The sequence below is a fragment of the Lonchura striata genome, chromosome 2 (genome assembly GCF_050655825.1).
Source record: "Lonchura striata isolate lonStrDom1 chromosome 2, ASM5065582v1, whole genome shotgun sequence".
Classification (NCBI taxonomy): Eukaryota; Metazoa; Chordata; class Aves; order Passeriformes; family Estrildidae; genus Lonchura; species Lonchura striata.
In genome coordinates, this window is record NC_140704.1 from 20,879,191 (window position 1) to 20,897,038 (window position 17,848).

The 17,848-nt window shown below is 37.4% G+C and overlaps 1 protein-coding gene across 2 annotated transcripts in view; it reads left to right on the forward strand.

Annotated features, from left to right (window-relative positions):
• CUBN (cubilin) overlaps positions 1 to 17,848 on the forward strand; it is a 148,571-nt gene that overhangs the window by 112,846 nt on the left and 17,877 nt on the right. The window contains exons 56-59 of one of the 2 annotated variants that reach the window (XM_085565970.1): positions 1,162 to 1,348; positions 8,847 to 8,992; positions 11,027 to 11,156; positions 12,063 to 12,280. In XM_085565970.1, coding sequence (XP_085422096.1) covers positions 1,162 to 1,348; positions 8,847 to 8,992; positions 11,027 to 11,156; positions 12,063 to 12,280 — 681 coding nt within the window. Of the gene's footprint in view, positions 1 to 1,161; positions 1,349 to 8,846; positions 8,993 to 11,026; positions 11,157 to 12,062; positions 12,281 to 17,848 lie in introns of those variants that run through there. The other variant, XM_085565962.1, reaches the window with a different exon arrangement.

Consider the following 17,848-nt stretch of genomic DNA (forward strand, 5'->3'; position numbering starts at 1 on the left):
CATCAAAGCTTCTACCCAGATATGTAAACCAAGAATTTCCATACTGAGTGCAATGAATTCTAGTGTTGGACTTGCCCAAGATGCAGCTCTTATTTTGTAGTTATTCTCAGCCACCTTTGCCTTTTCGGTGTGCTGAAAAGAATGAATAGGGTTTAAATTTTAAAAATTCATTGTTAAACTGCTTGGAAACTAATGCTTTAATTTTCTTAAAAAGACATTTCTTTAACCATGGTATGTGCTTTGTAATGGTAAAACCTACCAGAAGTAGACAAGGTGCTGCTCAGCTGCTCTTGGTTGCTTGGGTTCTTTGTAGGATGCTTCCAAAGGAAACCACTTGCCCTTCATGGCATTCAGATGAAAACAGCAAGAAGCTAAGTGCTTTGAGGGAAACACCACTGAAGCATTCAGAATTCTGAACTGAAATCACTTTTGTTTTTATAATGTTTGCACTAACATTGTCAGTGACATCTAACAATCTCTTCATGGAGACAGTCACAGTCTTCATATGCCTGTTCCTAATCTACCAGCATTTCACTGTGCACTGCATTCTTTTAAGCTTTTGTCTTAAAAAAGAGAAACAAAGGCCATGCAAGTATTAGGATCCAAAGGAGCTCCATGAAAAGAAACTGTTCTGAGTGCCTGAAAACTTGTGGGTGGTAAACCTTTCCTGCCTCTGCATATAGCAAAGCAATCCAGAGGTGGCCCGATGGCAGACTGCATTCTCCTGGATGTTAGGCATGAAACAAGAATGGCACCACTTACACTAATGTGGGCATTTTCAAATAAGGCTCCTGTGCCCCAGCAACCCCCCCACCCACTCCAATTCAGACACATTTGTATGTACTAAGAGATTTTAAAATGTGCAGGCTGCACACCCACAAGAACAGCAGTGCTGTGTCCTCCTGGTCAGGCACTGTAAGCCTATGGGCTGGTCTTACACAGGAGTGTGACACTCTCAGTGGGATGGCCCTACACTCCCCAAAACCACTGCTCTGGCTGTGTGTAAGACCTGCTGTTGCCATCATGGTATATGATACTCCCCCTGGGTTTTTTTTCACCAGGGGAGATGAGGTCCTCGTGTACATTATTTAGTTTTTTACTGCAAACTCAGAATAGTATTATCACTATGATTATAACTGTGTTTTATTTTTTTGTTTGCAGGATGCGGAGTAAATTTCACCGGGCCTGAAGGTCGTATTGTCTCTCCAAACTACCCTAGTCAGTATGATAACAACCTGAACTGCAATTATATTATAGATCAGGGACCACAGTCACTGGTGATCCTAGAATTTGAGACTTTTGACTTGGAAGGTAACTGGCTCTTCATAATTTCAGTGTGCATTATAAAGTGTAATTTCTTACTTGAAAACATACAAGTCTTATATAATTGAAAATCACTGCTGGCCCATTCTGAAAATCTTTTACAGACTAACATTTATAGTTTTCAGGGTTAGGTTTTGAGTCACTGAAGTCTTCCAGAAGAATTAAGAGAGATTTCATCTGTCTTGCAGCAATGATTTTGGGAACTTACCACTTTCTTGGAATATAAAAGTGATTGTGGCTAATCTGGGTCTTTGTTCCTGTCTTTTTGCTTGTTTGTTTGTTTGCCATTGAGTCTTAAAATATTTTTGATCTTAGGCCAGCTGTTTTGCTTTTCATTGCATCTGTTTCTTAACTGATAAAATAGATATGAATGTACTCAGGTGTTTTACAAGGATGTAAGAACACAGAAATATGAAATTAGGTGAACGACTACAGCAACGGGAAATGCATAAGTGATTACCCTGTATATAGCAGTAACAAAAGTCCCTCTTGTGATTATCAAATTTGGCAGCATTTAGCCAATAAATAACAAGTATAGTATCCTGATCACATTGGTGTGAATGGTAAAGCTTTCTCAACCTTGATAAGATCATATTTTTATGTGTGGACATGTCATGATAACACAGAGGAATCAGTATGTCCAAACTGCTTGAGTGGCACCACATATTTTGAGGCAATCTTGATCTGGCTCCCTTGAAGTCACCAGTCAAAGAGATTTTGAGTAATTTGATACTAAATTAGGTTGTGTGATTTGTATTTTTCTTCAGACCCAACAATAAAGGCAGAAAACAATATTCTTCTCTTTTCAAGTTTCCAGACTGTTTTGAATTCAAAAGTATTCTGGCTGAGACTTAGTTTAGGTCTGAGACAAAAATTTTACTATGATTTTATCAGAAATATTTTTTTCATCCCCTAATACAAACCACTGCTTTAGGTTTTTTAGAATGAAATATAAACCACAGAAATTATATAATTTCTTCACATAGAAGACACTAAACATTAGGCTGAATCAGATGGTGCCAATTTTGACAACTCTTTGAGTACATTTACTAATCTGCATTCTGCCTGTGCATTCAGTTAATTTTTAAATGGAACCACACTTTTGTTATCAAGAGGGTTCAATCAGAGAGGTAAATGACTCAGACATAATAATAAGCATAGATCTAAATAAATACTAAAGAATATTCTGTTTCTTGCAGGGCAATTTGTTCCTTTTTGTTTATAGGCTTCCTTACAGGCTATACCAACTAAAAGTCCTGAGTCACATGAAAGAACTGTGCATATGAGCTAATGGACATCTGGTTGGAAAAGAGGAAGTATGACACTCTCCAGTAGCTGGTTACTAATATTTGTCACAAAATCTTAAAATATAACCCTGCAGTAAAGAAAAATCACTTGGGTTTAAATTGTAAAGAAGATTGAAACCACCATCTTGAAAACTATCATTGCAGAACTGAAAAATTATTCAGCAGTCACAGTGAATATATTTAGCACATGTGTCTAAGGGTTTCCACTGTGAACCTGATTAGTTCTTTTGCAAAGGCAGGACAATGTTTGGCAGCATCTGTTAAAAACATTTCTAGCTATTCCATATGCAAGGAAGCATTGAACCTACTTAGATTGTTGTGTTGCTGAGAGTGGCCTTTAATATTTTAAACATGCTATTATAGATGTTCTAGATTGAGTTTCAAAGTTTAGCTGCATGTCTAATTAACATAATTTATTAACTATTAACATTATTTATTATTTGACCTCTCAAAAGAAACCTAATTGGTTTTTTTTTTTTCTATAGTTGTTAGGTAAAGAAATGAAATATTTAAAATAATGCCTGTAAAGCATGCCAATCTCATTGACTTGAACAGGTTGAGATATCTTCTCCAGAAAATTAGAAGGCAGAAGTTAATAATCTGTAGTGCAGTGACACAGTGCTACAAAATGGAATGATTTAATGGGTTAGTTACAGATCTCTGCCCTACAGTAGTTATGTTTTCAGTTATGATGGGATGCCTCTTCTGATTTTAAAGAATGACTGAGGCTGGTAACCCACAGCAGTGATATGGTGTCAGTATCTGGAACCAAACAAACATTGGCATGCATCTACTAAGTATTAAATATGTATTAAGCACTAAATATAGCAACAAGCAGAGCAAGTGAGAACTTGGGGAAACTGCATTTGTTGATTTTGTGATCAAAATTTAATCTAAACTCTTTGCTTCTTTGTAGGTAGAACAATTTTTATATCACTTTAGGCCCCTGAAAATATACATCTAATTTAGACATTCCCCCAGATTTAACTCCTAGTGGTGGAGATAAACTCAGGACCAACTATATTGTGCAGGTGGAGTGAATTACTTTCTGGAAACCTCTCTCACTCTCTTTACCTATTGGCTATTGCAGGAAGCCATAAAGAATAGCTTACACAAGATGCTTGAGATCTGAGCAGGAAAATATAGGCAAGATTAACCCCATGAACGGAGTTTGGCTTAGCTTCTGTGATTTCCTAGTAGTGTTCAGGATGTTTTTTTCCTGTGCCAAATTGAATATGGTTATAGAAACCTCTCTTGATTTGCCAGTTTCAGGAAGTTGCATAAGCTGCCACTTGCTTCTTGTACACCATTTGCATTGTTGTGTTTGGTTATTTTATAACGAACCAAACAAATAGAGGTGAGTTTGTTATCCAAGCAATACAACACCAGCCCAACTTCTGCAGTGATAAATTTCTTCCATATGTCCTTCCTCCTTGGATCAAAAGTCTACAAAAATCATACATTAGAATTAGTAAAAACCTCTTATTTGTCTTTCTTGTTAGACTTATTATCTAAGAAGTAGTTAATCACATTCAATTTCTTGTCCATTAGATTTATTCAGATGAACATCCTGACAATTCTTCTCTAGGACAGCTACAATAATGTATTATTAAGTGGCTGTACTACTCTTCAAGTGTGAGTATAACACACAATAAAGTCAGAGACCCAAATAATGGGAAAATAGGGGAAATGTATGTAGGCTTCCTGCAGTATCTCCTTTTAGAATTCTGTAATATTTATACTCTGTCCATACAAGACAACTGTTTTGTGTTTATACCACGTTGATGTAAAATGTTTTAAAAACTTGTTTATTTCTCCTTTAAAAAAAAAACATGCCTGCAATTTTGCAATCTGGGATAGGGTCACAGCTTTGTTTTGGAGTCTGCTCTATCTGCTTTCTCAACTGTTACTAGGCAATTCAGAAAATAGGCAAGTTTAGCAATAGATTATTTTGAAATAGAATACATATGAGAAAGAAGTTTAATTCCTTGCTTTCAAAACAATATATTATGCTACAGAGTTGGTTGATATGTTGCACAGTGATATGTTTCTAGGAAATACTTCTACTTTAGTAATTCCTAATTGTATTGTCATTTATATCAGAAGCTGCTGTTGTGAAGAAAAAGCCTTATAATTTTACGTTTTACAGCCTTTAAACAAAAAGACAGGTTCTGCTTCAATACTAAATTAAACAGAATCTATGGCTAAAGACAGAGATAAAAAGAGAACACTGATATTAGTGATCAGGTAGTCAGGGGCCTAGATTTGGTTAATGTTTTTGTACCAGCATCATATCAAACAAATGATTTTATGGACAACAATGAGACTGGACAGAAATTTCTGCAAAGTGGAAAGGAGACAACCCAAAGGCATATTTCAAAATGTAATGTAAGGACAACTGAAGCTCTTATTATGTGAACTTTGGACACAAGGGTCAATGTATCAATGCTGAATGGTGCCAAGAGATGATAAATAGAGCGCAGAGAGATAACAAAGAGCCTTGAAAGCAAATGCATGTAGCAGCTCAAAGAAATGGGGATATGTTCATAATGTCAGGCCACATAAATGATCTCTCCAGAAGTATTTGGAAGAAATATTGTCAAGGCTGGAGGAATGAATGGTACAAGGGAAGGATAGGAAAGAGTTTACTTAAAGATAGTGACTGGAAACTTATGGAGTCACCAACACAGAGAGAGCAGTTGCATCTGTCCTTGCAAATGAGATTATACAGAGCTAATGTGGAGATAAGGAGGGCAAGACAGAAGATAGCTCACTGAATCCTCATGGATGAATTATAACAGAGGATACAGTATATGAAAAGGATGTACAAAAGCTTAATATAATATTTACAGAAGAAACAGTGCTTATATGCATGTGGAAAAAGTGCCTGTCAGCTCGGAGAGAGAATGTTGGTTTATACGGCCAAGAACAGGTTCTCTGAGACCATGAAGCAGATACTCCATCTGGAGTGTAGGGATAAATGGTTGAGAAAGATCTAAAGATCAAGATGATTAATAAAATAATCAATAGAAGAATTCTGGATGATGTGTTGAGTATGTGTACAGGCTTGAACAATGACATGAGGAGAATCTGAATCTGGGTATATTTACATATATAGTTACATTTTATTTGTGTAACTGTTAAAGAAAGTGTAAATATAGAGAATGAGAGGCACAGGTAGGAGACCCAGAACTGATCTCTTTAAACTTGAGATTCTATAAATGAACCATGCAAATCATATTGGCTGAAACAATAAGGTATTCAAAACTAGAAAAATTTTTCTTCAAATTCTTTGTTATTATTTCAATTTTTTCAATTGAGCACTTGAATTAATTTTTATTGATTCCATTCCATTCCATTCCATTCCATTCCATTCCATTCCATTCCATTCCATTCCATTCCATTCCATTCCATTCCATTCCATTCCATTCCATTCCATTCCATTCCATTCCATTCCATTCCATTCCATTCCATTCCATTCCATTCCATTCCATTCCATTCCATTCCATTCCATTCCATTCCATTCCATTCCATTCCATTCCATTCCATTCCATTCCATTCCATTCCATTCCATTCCATTCCATTCCATTCCATTCCATTCCATTCCATTCCATTCCATTCCATTCCATTCCATTCCATTCCATTCCATTCCATTCCATTCCATTCCATTCCATTCCATTCCATTCCATTCCATTCCATTCCATTCCATTCCATTCCATTCCATTCCATTCCATTCCATTCCATTCCATTCCATTCCATTCCATTCCATTCCATTCCATTCCATTCCATTCCATTCCATTCCATTCCATTCCATTCCATTCCATTCCATTCCATTCCATTCCATTCCATTCCATTCCATTCCATTCCATTCCATTCCATTCCATTCCATTCCATTCCATTCCATTCCATTCCATTCCATTCCATTCCATTCCATTCCATTCCATTCCATTCCATTCCATTCCATTCCATTCCATTCCATTCCATTCCATTCATTCCATTCCATTCCATTCCATTCCATTCCATTCCATTCCATTCCATTCCATTCCATTCCATTCCATTCCATTCCATTCCATTCCATTCCATTCCATTCCATTCCATTCCATTCCATTCCATTCCATTCCATTCCATTCCATTCCATTCCATTCCATTCCATTCCATTCCATTCCATTCCATTCCATTCCATTCCATTCCATTCCATTCCATTCCATTCCATTCCATTCCATTCCATTCCATTCCATTCCATTCCATTCCATTCCATTCCATTCCATTCCATTCCATTCCATTCCATTCCATTCCATTCCATTCCATTCCATTCCATTCCATTCCATTCCATTCCATTCCATTCCATTCCATTCCATTCCATTCCATTCCATTCCATTCCATTCCATTCCATTCCATTCCATTCCATTCCATTCCATTCCATTCCATTCCATTCCATTCCATTCCATTCCATTCCATTCCATTCCATTCCATTCCATTCCATTCCATTCCATTCCATTCCATTCCATTCCATTCCATTCCATTCCATTCCATTCCATTCCATTCCATTCCATTCCATTCCATTCCATTCCATTCCATTCCATTCCATTCCATTCCATTCCATTCCATTCCATTCCATTCCATTCCATTCCATTCCATTCCATTCCATTCCATTCCATTCCATTCCATTCCATTCCATTCCATTCCATTCCATTCCATTCCATTCCATTCCATTCCATTCCATTCCATTCCATTCCATTCCATTCCATTCCATTCCATTCCATTCCATTCCATTCCATTCCATTCCATTCCATTCCATTCCATTCCATTCCATTCCATTCCCATTCCATTCCATTCCATTCCATTCCATTCCATTCCATTCCATTCCATTCCATTCCATTCCATTCCATTCCATTCCATTCCATTCCATTCCATTCCATTCCATTCCATTCCATTCCATTCCATTCCATTCCATTCCATTCCATTCCATTCCATTCCATTCCATTCCATTCCATTCCATTCCATTCCATTCCATTCCATTCCATTCCATTCCATTCCATTCCATTCCATTCCATTCCATTCCATTCCATTCCATTCCATTCCATTCCATTCCATTCCATTCCATTCCATTCCATTCCATTCCATTCCATTCCATTCCATTCCATTCCATTCCATTCCATTCCATTCCATTCCATTCCATTCCATTCCATTCCATTCCATTCCATTCCATTCCATTCCATTCCATTCCATTCCATTCCATTCCATTCCATTCCATTCCATTCCATTCCATTCCATTCCATTCCATTCCATTCCATTCCATTCCATTCCATTCCATTCCATTCCATTCCATTCCATTCCATTCCATTCCATTCCATTCCATTCCATTCCATTCCATTCCATTCCATTCCATTCCATTCCATTCCATTCCATTCCATTCCATTCCATTCCATTCCATTCCATTCCATTCCATTCCATTCCATTCCATTCCATTCCATTCCATTCCATTCCATTCCATTCCATTCCATTCCATTCCATTCCATTCCATTCCATTCCATTCCATTCCATTCCATTCCATTCCATTCCATTCCATTCCATTCCATTCCATTCCATTCCATTCCATTCCATTCCATTCCATTCCATTCCATTCCATTCCATTCCATTCCATTCCATTCCATTCCATTCCATTCCATTCCATTCCATTCCATTCCATTCCATTCCATTCCATTCCATTCCATTCCATTCCATTCCATTCCATTCCATTCCATTCCATTCCATTCCATTCCATTCCATTCCATTCCATTCCATTCCATTCCATTCCATTCCATTCCATTCCATTCCATTCCATTCCATTCCATTCCATTCCATTCCATTCCATTCCATTCCATTCCATTCCATTCCATTCCATTCCATTCCATTCCATTCCATTCCATTCCATTCCATTCCATTCCATTCCATTCCATTCCATTCCATTCCATTCCATTCCATTCCATTCCATTCCATTCCATTCCATTCCATTCCATTCCATTCCATTCCATTCCATTCCATTCCATTCCATTCCATTCCATTCCATTCCATTCCATTCCATTCCATTCCATTCCATTCCATTCCATTCCATTCCATTCCATTCCATTCCATTCCATTCCATTCCATTCCATTCCATTCCATTCCATTCCATTCCATTCCATTCCATTCCATTCCATTCCATTCCATTCCATTCAATTTTATTTTTTATGTTAGCATTGAACATCACCACATCCCTTTGATCACTTCTGCTGGCAAGTTCCATAGCTCCTGGATGTTGAACAGCCGATCCTTTTCAACGATGCTGAACTTCATCCTTGACTCCCATCGCGTGTCTTTGGATTCCAGCCAGACACAGTATTGTGGTGAGATAGGACTCAGGTTTGTATTTGATATGGACCAATTCCTGGAACTGTTGAGGAAATGTGTCTGCCCATTTTGGAAACACCCTCATGGGTGTAAAGATGGAGCATCTTCCCACTGCATTTGCTCAAAACCATTCCTCAAGACCTCTAGGACATGCCACTGTTTGTGGGTCATAGTCATTATTTCTTGATCATGAGGAAGATTACATTTTAAAAATATTAATTTATGTTGTTTTGTTTGTTTTTTGGTTGTTTTCATTGTCGAAGGAAAAACATCATTATATATTTGAATGAATTTTAAGATTTTATGGATTATGATAGTTTATTCTAAACTATACTAAAATTACATGAAACAATAGGAACACAGTAATGGTACATAGCTGCATGCTCCACGTTCAATACCCTTGTGGCAGTGCCAGGGATGAAGGAAACTTGGGATATATATTTATTTTATTTTTAATGCCACTTCACCAATGCTCTTTTGTCATTACATTTCATATAGATCTTTTATGTTTTAAAGATGAAATTTGAATCAAAGCAAAAATTCAGCTGAGTTTGACCACATTTACAAATATCCCTGAATATTGATTTTATTTGCAAATAATTTTCACATTTTTAATAAATTTAATGGAGAGACCACTTTTATGTTTGAAAAGTATAGTTTCTATGCAAGAAAAGTGTGTTTAACTTCTGTATTTCCCTTAACGCATTCCATCATGTTCAAAGCCACAGAAACAAGAGCATAAAGTGATGTTTCATATGTGGAAATGAATGGTCTGTTTACAGAAGACAGGCATGCTGCACCTAAATAGTGGGATGCAAATGAACCATGGAAAAGACCTTCATATAACTCACTCAAGTCAGTTGCTGCTATTTGACTTGTGACTTCTGACATTTGAGGACAACCTAGAAGTTTATTAGCTTGTCGTTATATATATTATTTTTTTTTTTTTTTTTTTTTTTTTTTTTTTTTTTTTTTTTTTTTTTTTTCCATTCCATTCCATTCCATTCCATTCCATTCCATTCCATTCCATTCCATTCCATTCCATTCCATTCCATTCCATTCCATTCCATTCCATTCCATTCCATTCCATTCCATTCCATTCCATTCCATTCCATTCCATTCCATTCCATTCCATTCCATTCCATTCCATTCCATTCCATTCCATTCCATTCCATTCCATTCCATTCCATTCCATTCCATTCCATTCCATTCCACCATTCCATTCCATTCCATTCCATTCCATTCCATTCCATTCCATTCCATTCCATTCCATTCCATTCCATTCCATTCCATTCCATTCCATTCCATTCCATTCCATTCCATTCCATTCCATTCCATTCCATTCCATTCCATTCCATTCCATTCCATTCCATTCCATTCCATTCCATTCCATTCCATTCCATTCCATTCCATTCCATTCCATTCCATTCCATTCCATTCCATTCCATTCCATTCCATTCCATTCCATTCCATTCCATTCCATTCCATTCCATTCCATTCCATTCCATTCCATTCCATTCCATTCCATTCCATTCCATTCCATTCCATTCCATTCCATTCAAAAAAAAAAAAAAAAAAAAAAAAAAAAAAAAAAAAAAAAAAAAAAAAAAAAAAAAAAAAAAAAAAAAAAAAAAAAAAAAAAAAAAAAAAAAAAAAAAAAAAAAAAAAAAAAAAAAAAAAAAAAAAAAAAAAAAAAAAAAAAAAAAAAAAAAAAAAAAAAAAAAAAAAAAAAAATCCCAGCTACTGCAGGACATTTGAAATCAGTGCTAGTCTTTTCCTGCACAGTGCCAGTGCCATTTGGTATGGATTAGTAGCAACCTATTACTGCAATGCTGATTATTCTTCCACTGCAGAGCACAGCCTGACAGACACCTCACATTTAACAGTTCTAGGCATGACAATGAACACTGCTCCAAATTTATCAAGGGTCTTTCTTTCCTTGCATGAAAACTCATGCAAGAAATATGAGAATTAGGGCCAAACTAGTATTCAGAAACTAATCACTCTTTTTTCTGTTTCCTCTACAGCTTGCGGTGGAATTTTCAGTGGCTCTAATGGTGTTATCAGCAGTCCAGGCCATTCACGTCTTGATTATCACAACAACATGAACTGCTCATACCACATCACAGTTGGAAATGACAAAGTAGTGGCCCTGAAGTACGTAATCCAAGTTCAGTTTGTCATTAAGGGAACAGGGAGGTCTCTGATTCCAATTAAAGCAGCAATTATTGACAATATTTTCTGTGACTCTCCTTTTCCAAGGTCACAGCCAAACTAAAATAAGAGATGGTTCCTGAAGTCACTTTTATCAGCCTCAGGTTCCCTTCCATCTTTCTTTCTAACTTGTTAGGTAAAAAAAAAAAAATCACAATTTTAAGTTCCCACTTTGGTTACAGACAACACTAAGAAATTGTAAAAATGCAGGTTATGCTTTTTAGTTAAATTCTGTCTGCCTTTGAGAAGTTTATACTTCTCAAAGGCAGAAGAAAAAGAATAACACTTTTAGAAGGGTAGTAATAATTTTACAGCCAAAGTAATAACACCCACCCAAAAATAGTATCTTTCTGAGTGTATTTCTGTCTTGCCTAAGAGAGGAGATTATTGCCACAAAATCTTGCCACTGGTTAAAAACTGATCCATTCTTCTATCATGTGATTGTGAATTAGAACATTTCCCAGCTAAGAGGAAGACTCACTGGCCTGCACTCTGTGCCTGCATTTTATAGACCACTCACGTGCCCAAGGAAATTGCAGCCTGAGCAATTGCAGAAGTGAGAGAGGGTGTGTTTGCACAGACCTTCTGCTTCACACAAAGCTGAGCTGTGCTGACAGCTTGCCTTGCAGGAGGCCCAGTGGGTGAGGGACCTAATTTCTTTGAGGCTTGTTGGATGAAGAGTGTTGCCATGCATTTAATAGTTGCTTGGTTTATTCCTGGAGACTTGTTTGGCCTGTGTATGGCTTTGGCTACTGCTAGTACTTGGATCTTTCCTCAAGCACTAAAACACACGTAGCACAGGAAAAGAACTGAAAATGTGATATCTAAGGCTCCAACTGTATTTTACAGATTCAACAGCTTCCAGCTTGAACTATCTCCCTCCTGCTACAAAGATTATGTGGCCGTGTATGATGGCTCAGATACTCATGCTCCTCTCCTTGGAAAGTTCTGTGGCTCAGAATTGCCTCCAAATATTAAGAGCTCCAGTAATAACTTGTTCCTGGTGTTTAGCACTGACTTCTATGGAGCAGACAGGGGATGGAAAGCATCCTTCAGAGAGGCCTTAGGTATGTGTATTATCAGGCTCCTAATCTGCTGGTAAGTGATTTCTTTTGGTGAGGAGCAGTTGTGACCTCCCTCTCTAGGGATGAGTGAAGCAGAAGAATGTTTCTGATTTTGTGAAAATTGAGTGAACTAAGCTAAATACTAGGCTTATGGGATCCCTGCATTCCAGTATGGTTCTGAACTGATCCCCTTCATTCTTTGCTACCCTTTCCCTGCCTCTCTGAAGGTAAAGGTGTTTCTTGGGTGACTGAAGGCCTAGCAGCACCCAAAGAACTCTCTTTTGGCAGATACACAGCAACACCTTAGAATTTTTATTCTTCTGTAGTCAAAGGTTGTTGGTGTACTAAAGATGCCTCCTTTCAATCTATGTTCACTTTCCATTTACTTTCAGGTTCCCTCACACTTTCTAAAGAACTGAAGTGTTGAGGTCAGCTAAGATTGTGGTTCCTCACCAGGCACCACTGTGCTGATTTCTACTGATTTGTGGAATCATTCTGATTAGCTGGCCATAAAATAAATAGGATCACAGTGAGATCCCAGTAAAAAGGCACTAGACACCTTTTGTTTTGATGGATGCAAGAATAAGGGGCAGAGTTTGATAATTACCTTAAAAAATGTTTAAATTCAGTACTGTACTTTAAAGAACAAAGTGTAAAAGGAGATTTTTATCTCCTTATCTGAAATGTTTAGGGATGGTAAGCAACAAATTATTATTATTACATGCAAATTGATTTCATATCATCTCTACTACTTTCCTGTATAATTAACTCCAAGTCTTTTTGTGGTCTAGAAAGAAGTAATTGTCTGGTCTGCAAAGCTGGCGTTCAGACAGATCAGAATGAAAGGCCTTTGTGGCAGAACAAACATAGTCTTCTGCTGAGTCATTGAATCCCCTCCCTATCCCTAGCCAGTGACTTTCTCATTTGATAGTCTGAGAAAGTACTTACAGATAAGGAAAATAACTGGTTCTACAGGCTTTGCCAAGAAAAATATTCCCACAGAACCTCATAGTTATTACTATTATTAACTCTTCCTTTGCTTCACTCAAAGTAATTGCTACAAGAATGTTTAAGACATTGTGAATGGTCTTTAAGTCTTGTGAATGGTATTCCAGGTAACTTAATGTTGTTTCACATGTTGCTGTCTTTAAACGCTGAAGTATCAGTTGTTATAGATTCCCTGCAGCCTGGGTTAGTATTTCCAGGGTGAGATCATCAGGAACTCCCCAAGCTCTTCCTCTTCCTGTTGGCATTTAATCAATTTTTTTAGCCACTGACTTTAGATTTATTTGTGCAACTTGTCAGATCTTTTCCTTAAGCACACAACAGAACACAAGCCAAGCTCTTCAAGTCAGTACCATGCCTGATAATTTCCTAGAGTGAGGAGAAGCCTTTTATGAATAAACTTTGACATCTCTTAGATGTTTTAGAGGGACATTTCTGGCACTTCCAAGGAAAACAAGGTTAAGATGTTGCATGGGTTACTCAGGAGCTATGAGTTGCAAGTTATAAAAGATGCCCAGGAGGAGGCAAGGGGTGTGTGACAAAGAGCCTGCGGTGGTGAGATGCTTAATGGTAGGTCTTCTCTCTTCATTGTGGGAAGCAAGCTACAGGGACTAAACCACATAGCCATTAGCAAGGATCTTGGCAGTCCCATGATAACAAAGAATAGCCAAAAAGGAGAAAAGCACATTACAAAAGGAAAACATGAGTCACATCCTATAAATGTTTCCAGCTTGGCTTGCCTAAAAAACAGAGCCAGGAAAATCTGTGACACATCTTTGTACTATGAGGTCTGAGATTATGGTTCAAATAAAAAAGAATAAAACCATGAAGATCTAAAAGCCTGTTATTCTACATGGTGCTTTAGAGAAGCTCCCTCATGTCTGTTAAAAGATAAAACCCATGTGGTTTTGTAAGAGTAAAAATGCAATCAGATGACAATTCATAATTACAAATCTCTTGAATAAGGAAGATGGTATCTGTAGAGAAACAAGAAACCTCATCCTCTGTTGGATGACAACAAGCACATTATTCTCTAGTTGCTCCAGGGAAACACAACTGGATAATGTAATTATTACTCTCTGTTTCATGTTGTGAGTGACCCTGATTATGTATTGGGAAGAAACAACATACTGTTTCTGTTTGTAGTAAACTAAGCTATTTCCTTTCCCCACAAGCTCTTCCAATTTCTTTCCATATCAGGCTCTTTAAGGAATACTGCCTAAAACTAGGATTATCCAGGCACTCAATGAGTTAAACCCTGAAATTTCTGTAGAAAACATTCCTTGATTTTATTAAAACAATTAGTTTCCATCACTGATCCTGCCTCCAACAGAATATTCAAGGTCCCCCCACTAGACAGAAAAAGGACACAAAAAGAAAGTCTGAAATAGTGTTAATTTGGCCATTTAGAAAAAAGTAATCTTTCTTCTCAAATATGTTTTCTTTCCCTGTGTTACTCCATACACTGTGTAATAAAAAGTGCACCATTCACAGGCAGCTTTCTTTGTCATGACTCTGTGAGATGGTGTGCTTGAGGCAGGGGAACATACGGCCCTTGTGATGCGGTTCAGAGGGTTTATCTTTTCAGTATTTCTGCTGCTAAGTTTGGGCACTTATCAGCCTCATTTTTGGAATCACTTGGATGTACTTCAGGCAAAGCTGGAGAGCTGAGCTGACTGGAAGATACCAGCCTGCTCCAAGTGTTAGATTTGTGGAAGGATAGACTTCTCTTACCTTAGTTACCACTGATCTTTTTTCTGCCTTTCTTTTCAGTCTGTAAAATGAGAATTATGACTCTCTTCCACAGTGAGCATGTGCTCCTCTAGACAATCAATAAAAGGATGAGAAGACAGAAATCAATATCATCTTAAGGCATTTGGTTACATGAGATGTCTCTGTAAAGGAAGGAAACTAAGATCTCTCCCCAAAGAATGAGATCGCCATGTACTGAGCTTGTGACTTGGCTAAAGATCTCCTGATTATCTCTTAAGCTCTAAGGGAAGATCTGAGTTTTCTAAGTGACTCTGGCTGGCAGGGACAGAGCCTGCACATACCTCTGCCATCCCTGCTGTAATAGCACGAATAGCACTTTGGTGACAAATGGAGCTTCTGCCTATTCCCATTCAGGAATAGGGTGACCCTCTCACCTGAATTCATGATCCCCTGAGGCATTTGATAGAAAAGCTAAGAAGACATAAAGATTTGGGTTTTTTTCTTGTTTTAACGAGTCAGAAATCCCTGTCGGGAGATGTAGCTGTGACCTTATTAACAGGAAGTCATTTCTCCTTGAAACTCTATGCTGATGTACATGGCTCCATTGTGCCAGTAATGAAAAATGCCTCTAAACATCAGAGTAGGATCAAGGGGTCATCTGAAATACAGGTCTGCTCACTGAGGCTTTCTAAGGAATTCACATAAATGTACAAGAAGAAAAGTGTTGCACGTGGTTAGATAAGTGGGTTGAGTCAGAAGGCTCTTCCTGAGCTTTATTCACATAATACAGGTAGGACTGCAACAGTTGAGACAGTGGAGAAGGTGGGGTGGAGGAGGGGAGGAAGATTGTCTGCTTTTTCTCTACTGCCCTAAATTCTGCTTGACTTCAAGCTGTGACCAGCTTTTTCCCCTCCCTTTTTTATACTATCTTTTGTGAGCATGCAGGAGAAATCCAAGTTTATGTGATGTGAAAGATGAGCATTGTGTACTGGATTAATACCATTGTGGTCCCTTGTTTGCATCATTTTAGGGCTTATGAGCTCATAAGCAACAATTCCACTGCACAAGGCACTGCACACAGGCTGAATAAAGCAACAATCTAATGTCACAAAAAGATAATGATTTAAACACAAGATGAAAAAATCCAATTAATACAGACAGGCAAGAAGAATAGGGCAGCTACAATGAGAAAACTAGTGTTGCTGGCTCTAGGGCAGGAGAAATGTCTCCTAAGCCTTTGGCAACCATTAGGCTGTTAGAATGTTAATTCCTGAAACACCCTGTCCTCTACATTGTCCTCAGTTTGCTTAATTTCTCACTCTAGGATCTCTCAATTTTTTTATACAAATCATCATTTCTATTGAATGAATATTAACCATTTTACATGAGAAAAATAATCATAAGCAAATAGAGTTTATAAGAAAAATAGCTGGAAAAAATTAATTTTCCCTGATATACCACAAAATTCATAATTAATTGGCATAAATAATCTAGTTTGCATATAATAGAAATAGATTATAATCTACATGCTTGATCTTGATAAGATGATCTGTAATTTACCTGATAAATCACCCAGAGGTATCTGCCTTCTCTTATTCTATTTGCAGTGTATTGAATTACTTATTTCCTGTGTGGAATTGAATACACTAAAAGCCTGTCACTAAAAGGTTTACTGTTATGCTCTCCCCTAATGAAATTAAAGTCTACTTTTTAAAACATTGATCCAGTAGAATTTTCACAGCATTTTAATGATATTTTATTGTATCAACAAAAAAAAATGCCTGATTTCATTGTAGTTCATGTTCTGTCCTGTAAACTGAAACTATAGCTTACTCTATGTTTGGTTTCTAGGTGCACTTTTTCAGCAGTGTTCAGCATGCATAGTTGCTGCAGAGTCTTTTTGGGTTGTTCAGAATTGCTGAAAAAAAACCCACAATTCTGAATGAGCAATATAAGGTGTAAAATATTGGTTTGGATATCCTGTTGAATAGGCCAGGAGTAGTTGTTCTTTTGTGAGTCATATTTAAATTCTCATACCACCAGAAATAGTTAATTGCACTGATTTATGTAATTAATGTTGGTACCTGCTGTGGGTGGTGCTGGGCACTTGCACTGATAACAGCAGTTCTGGCGTGTCATGTGGAAAGCACATAACATTCAGCACAGCTGAATCCTGCAAATATTTCTTCCTGCACCAAGAAAAAATCTTAGAAGAATGTGTCCTTAACTGTGGCATGTGAATGTTGTTGTGTTTTCTCATGCCATTAGGACTGGTTCCCAGGGGTGTATCTCAAAGTATCCAACCTGAACTCACAACTTGGTGCTGCAGAGGGTCTAGCTGAGAAGTAAATTGTCTGAACGTCACAAGTCTTCTGGCAGAAATTTCTTTGGGCTTTCAGTTCATTTAATTTTTGCCAAATATATTACCCATTAATATCACACATTTCATTACACTGTCATGGATAACTTGTGGTTAGTTTTATGTATTAAAATAAGTGAATAAATTGTGGCTAATCATATCTTTTCTTGATCTTATTATAGTCTAGGAAAATAAGAACATCTGTGACAAGATCAGAATATATGATCATAAGTCACAATTCCAGACTATTTCTATTTTGGGTCTCAAATATCCATCAGCTTGAAATCTCACTAAATTTAGAAAGCATTTGTGGTGTTGAAATACATCTCTTTGGTGTCTTTGAAAAGAATACAACTGTTGAGCTAAGGGATAGTCTACAAATGTCTCTCAGAAATGCCAGTTAATTAATCACACGGTCACAGAATGGGTGAGGTTGGAAGGGACCACAGTGGTCATCTGCTTCAACCTCCCTGCTCAAGCAGGGTCATCCCAGA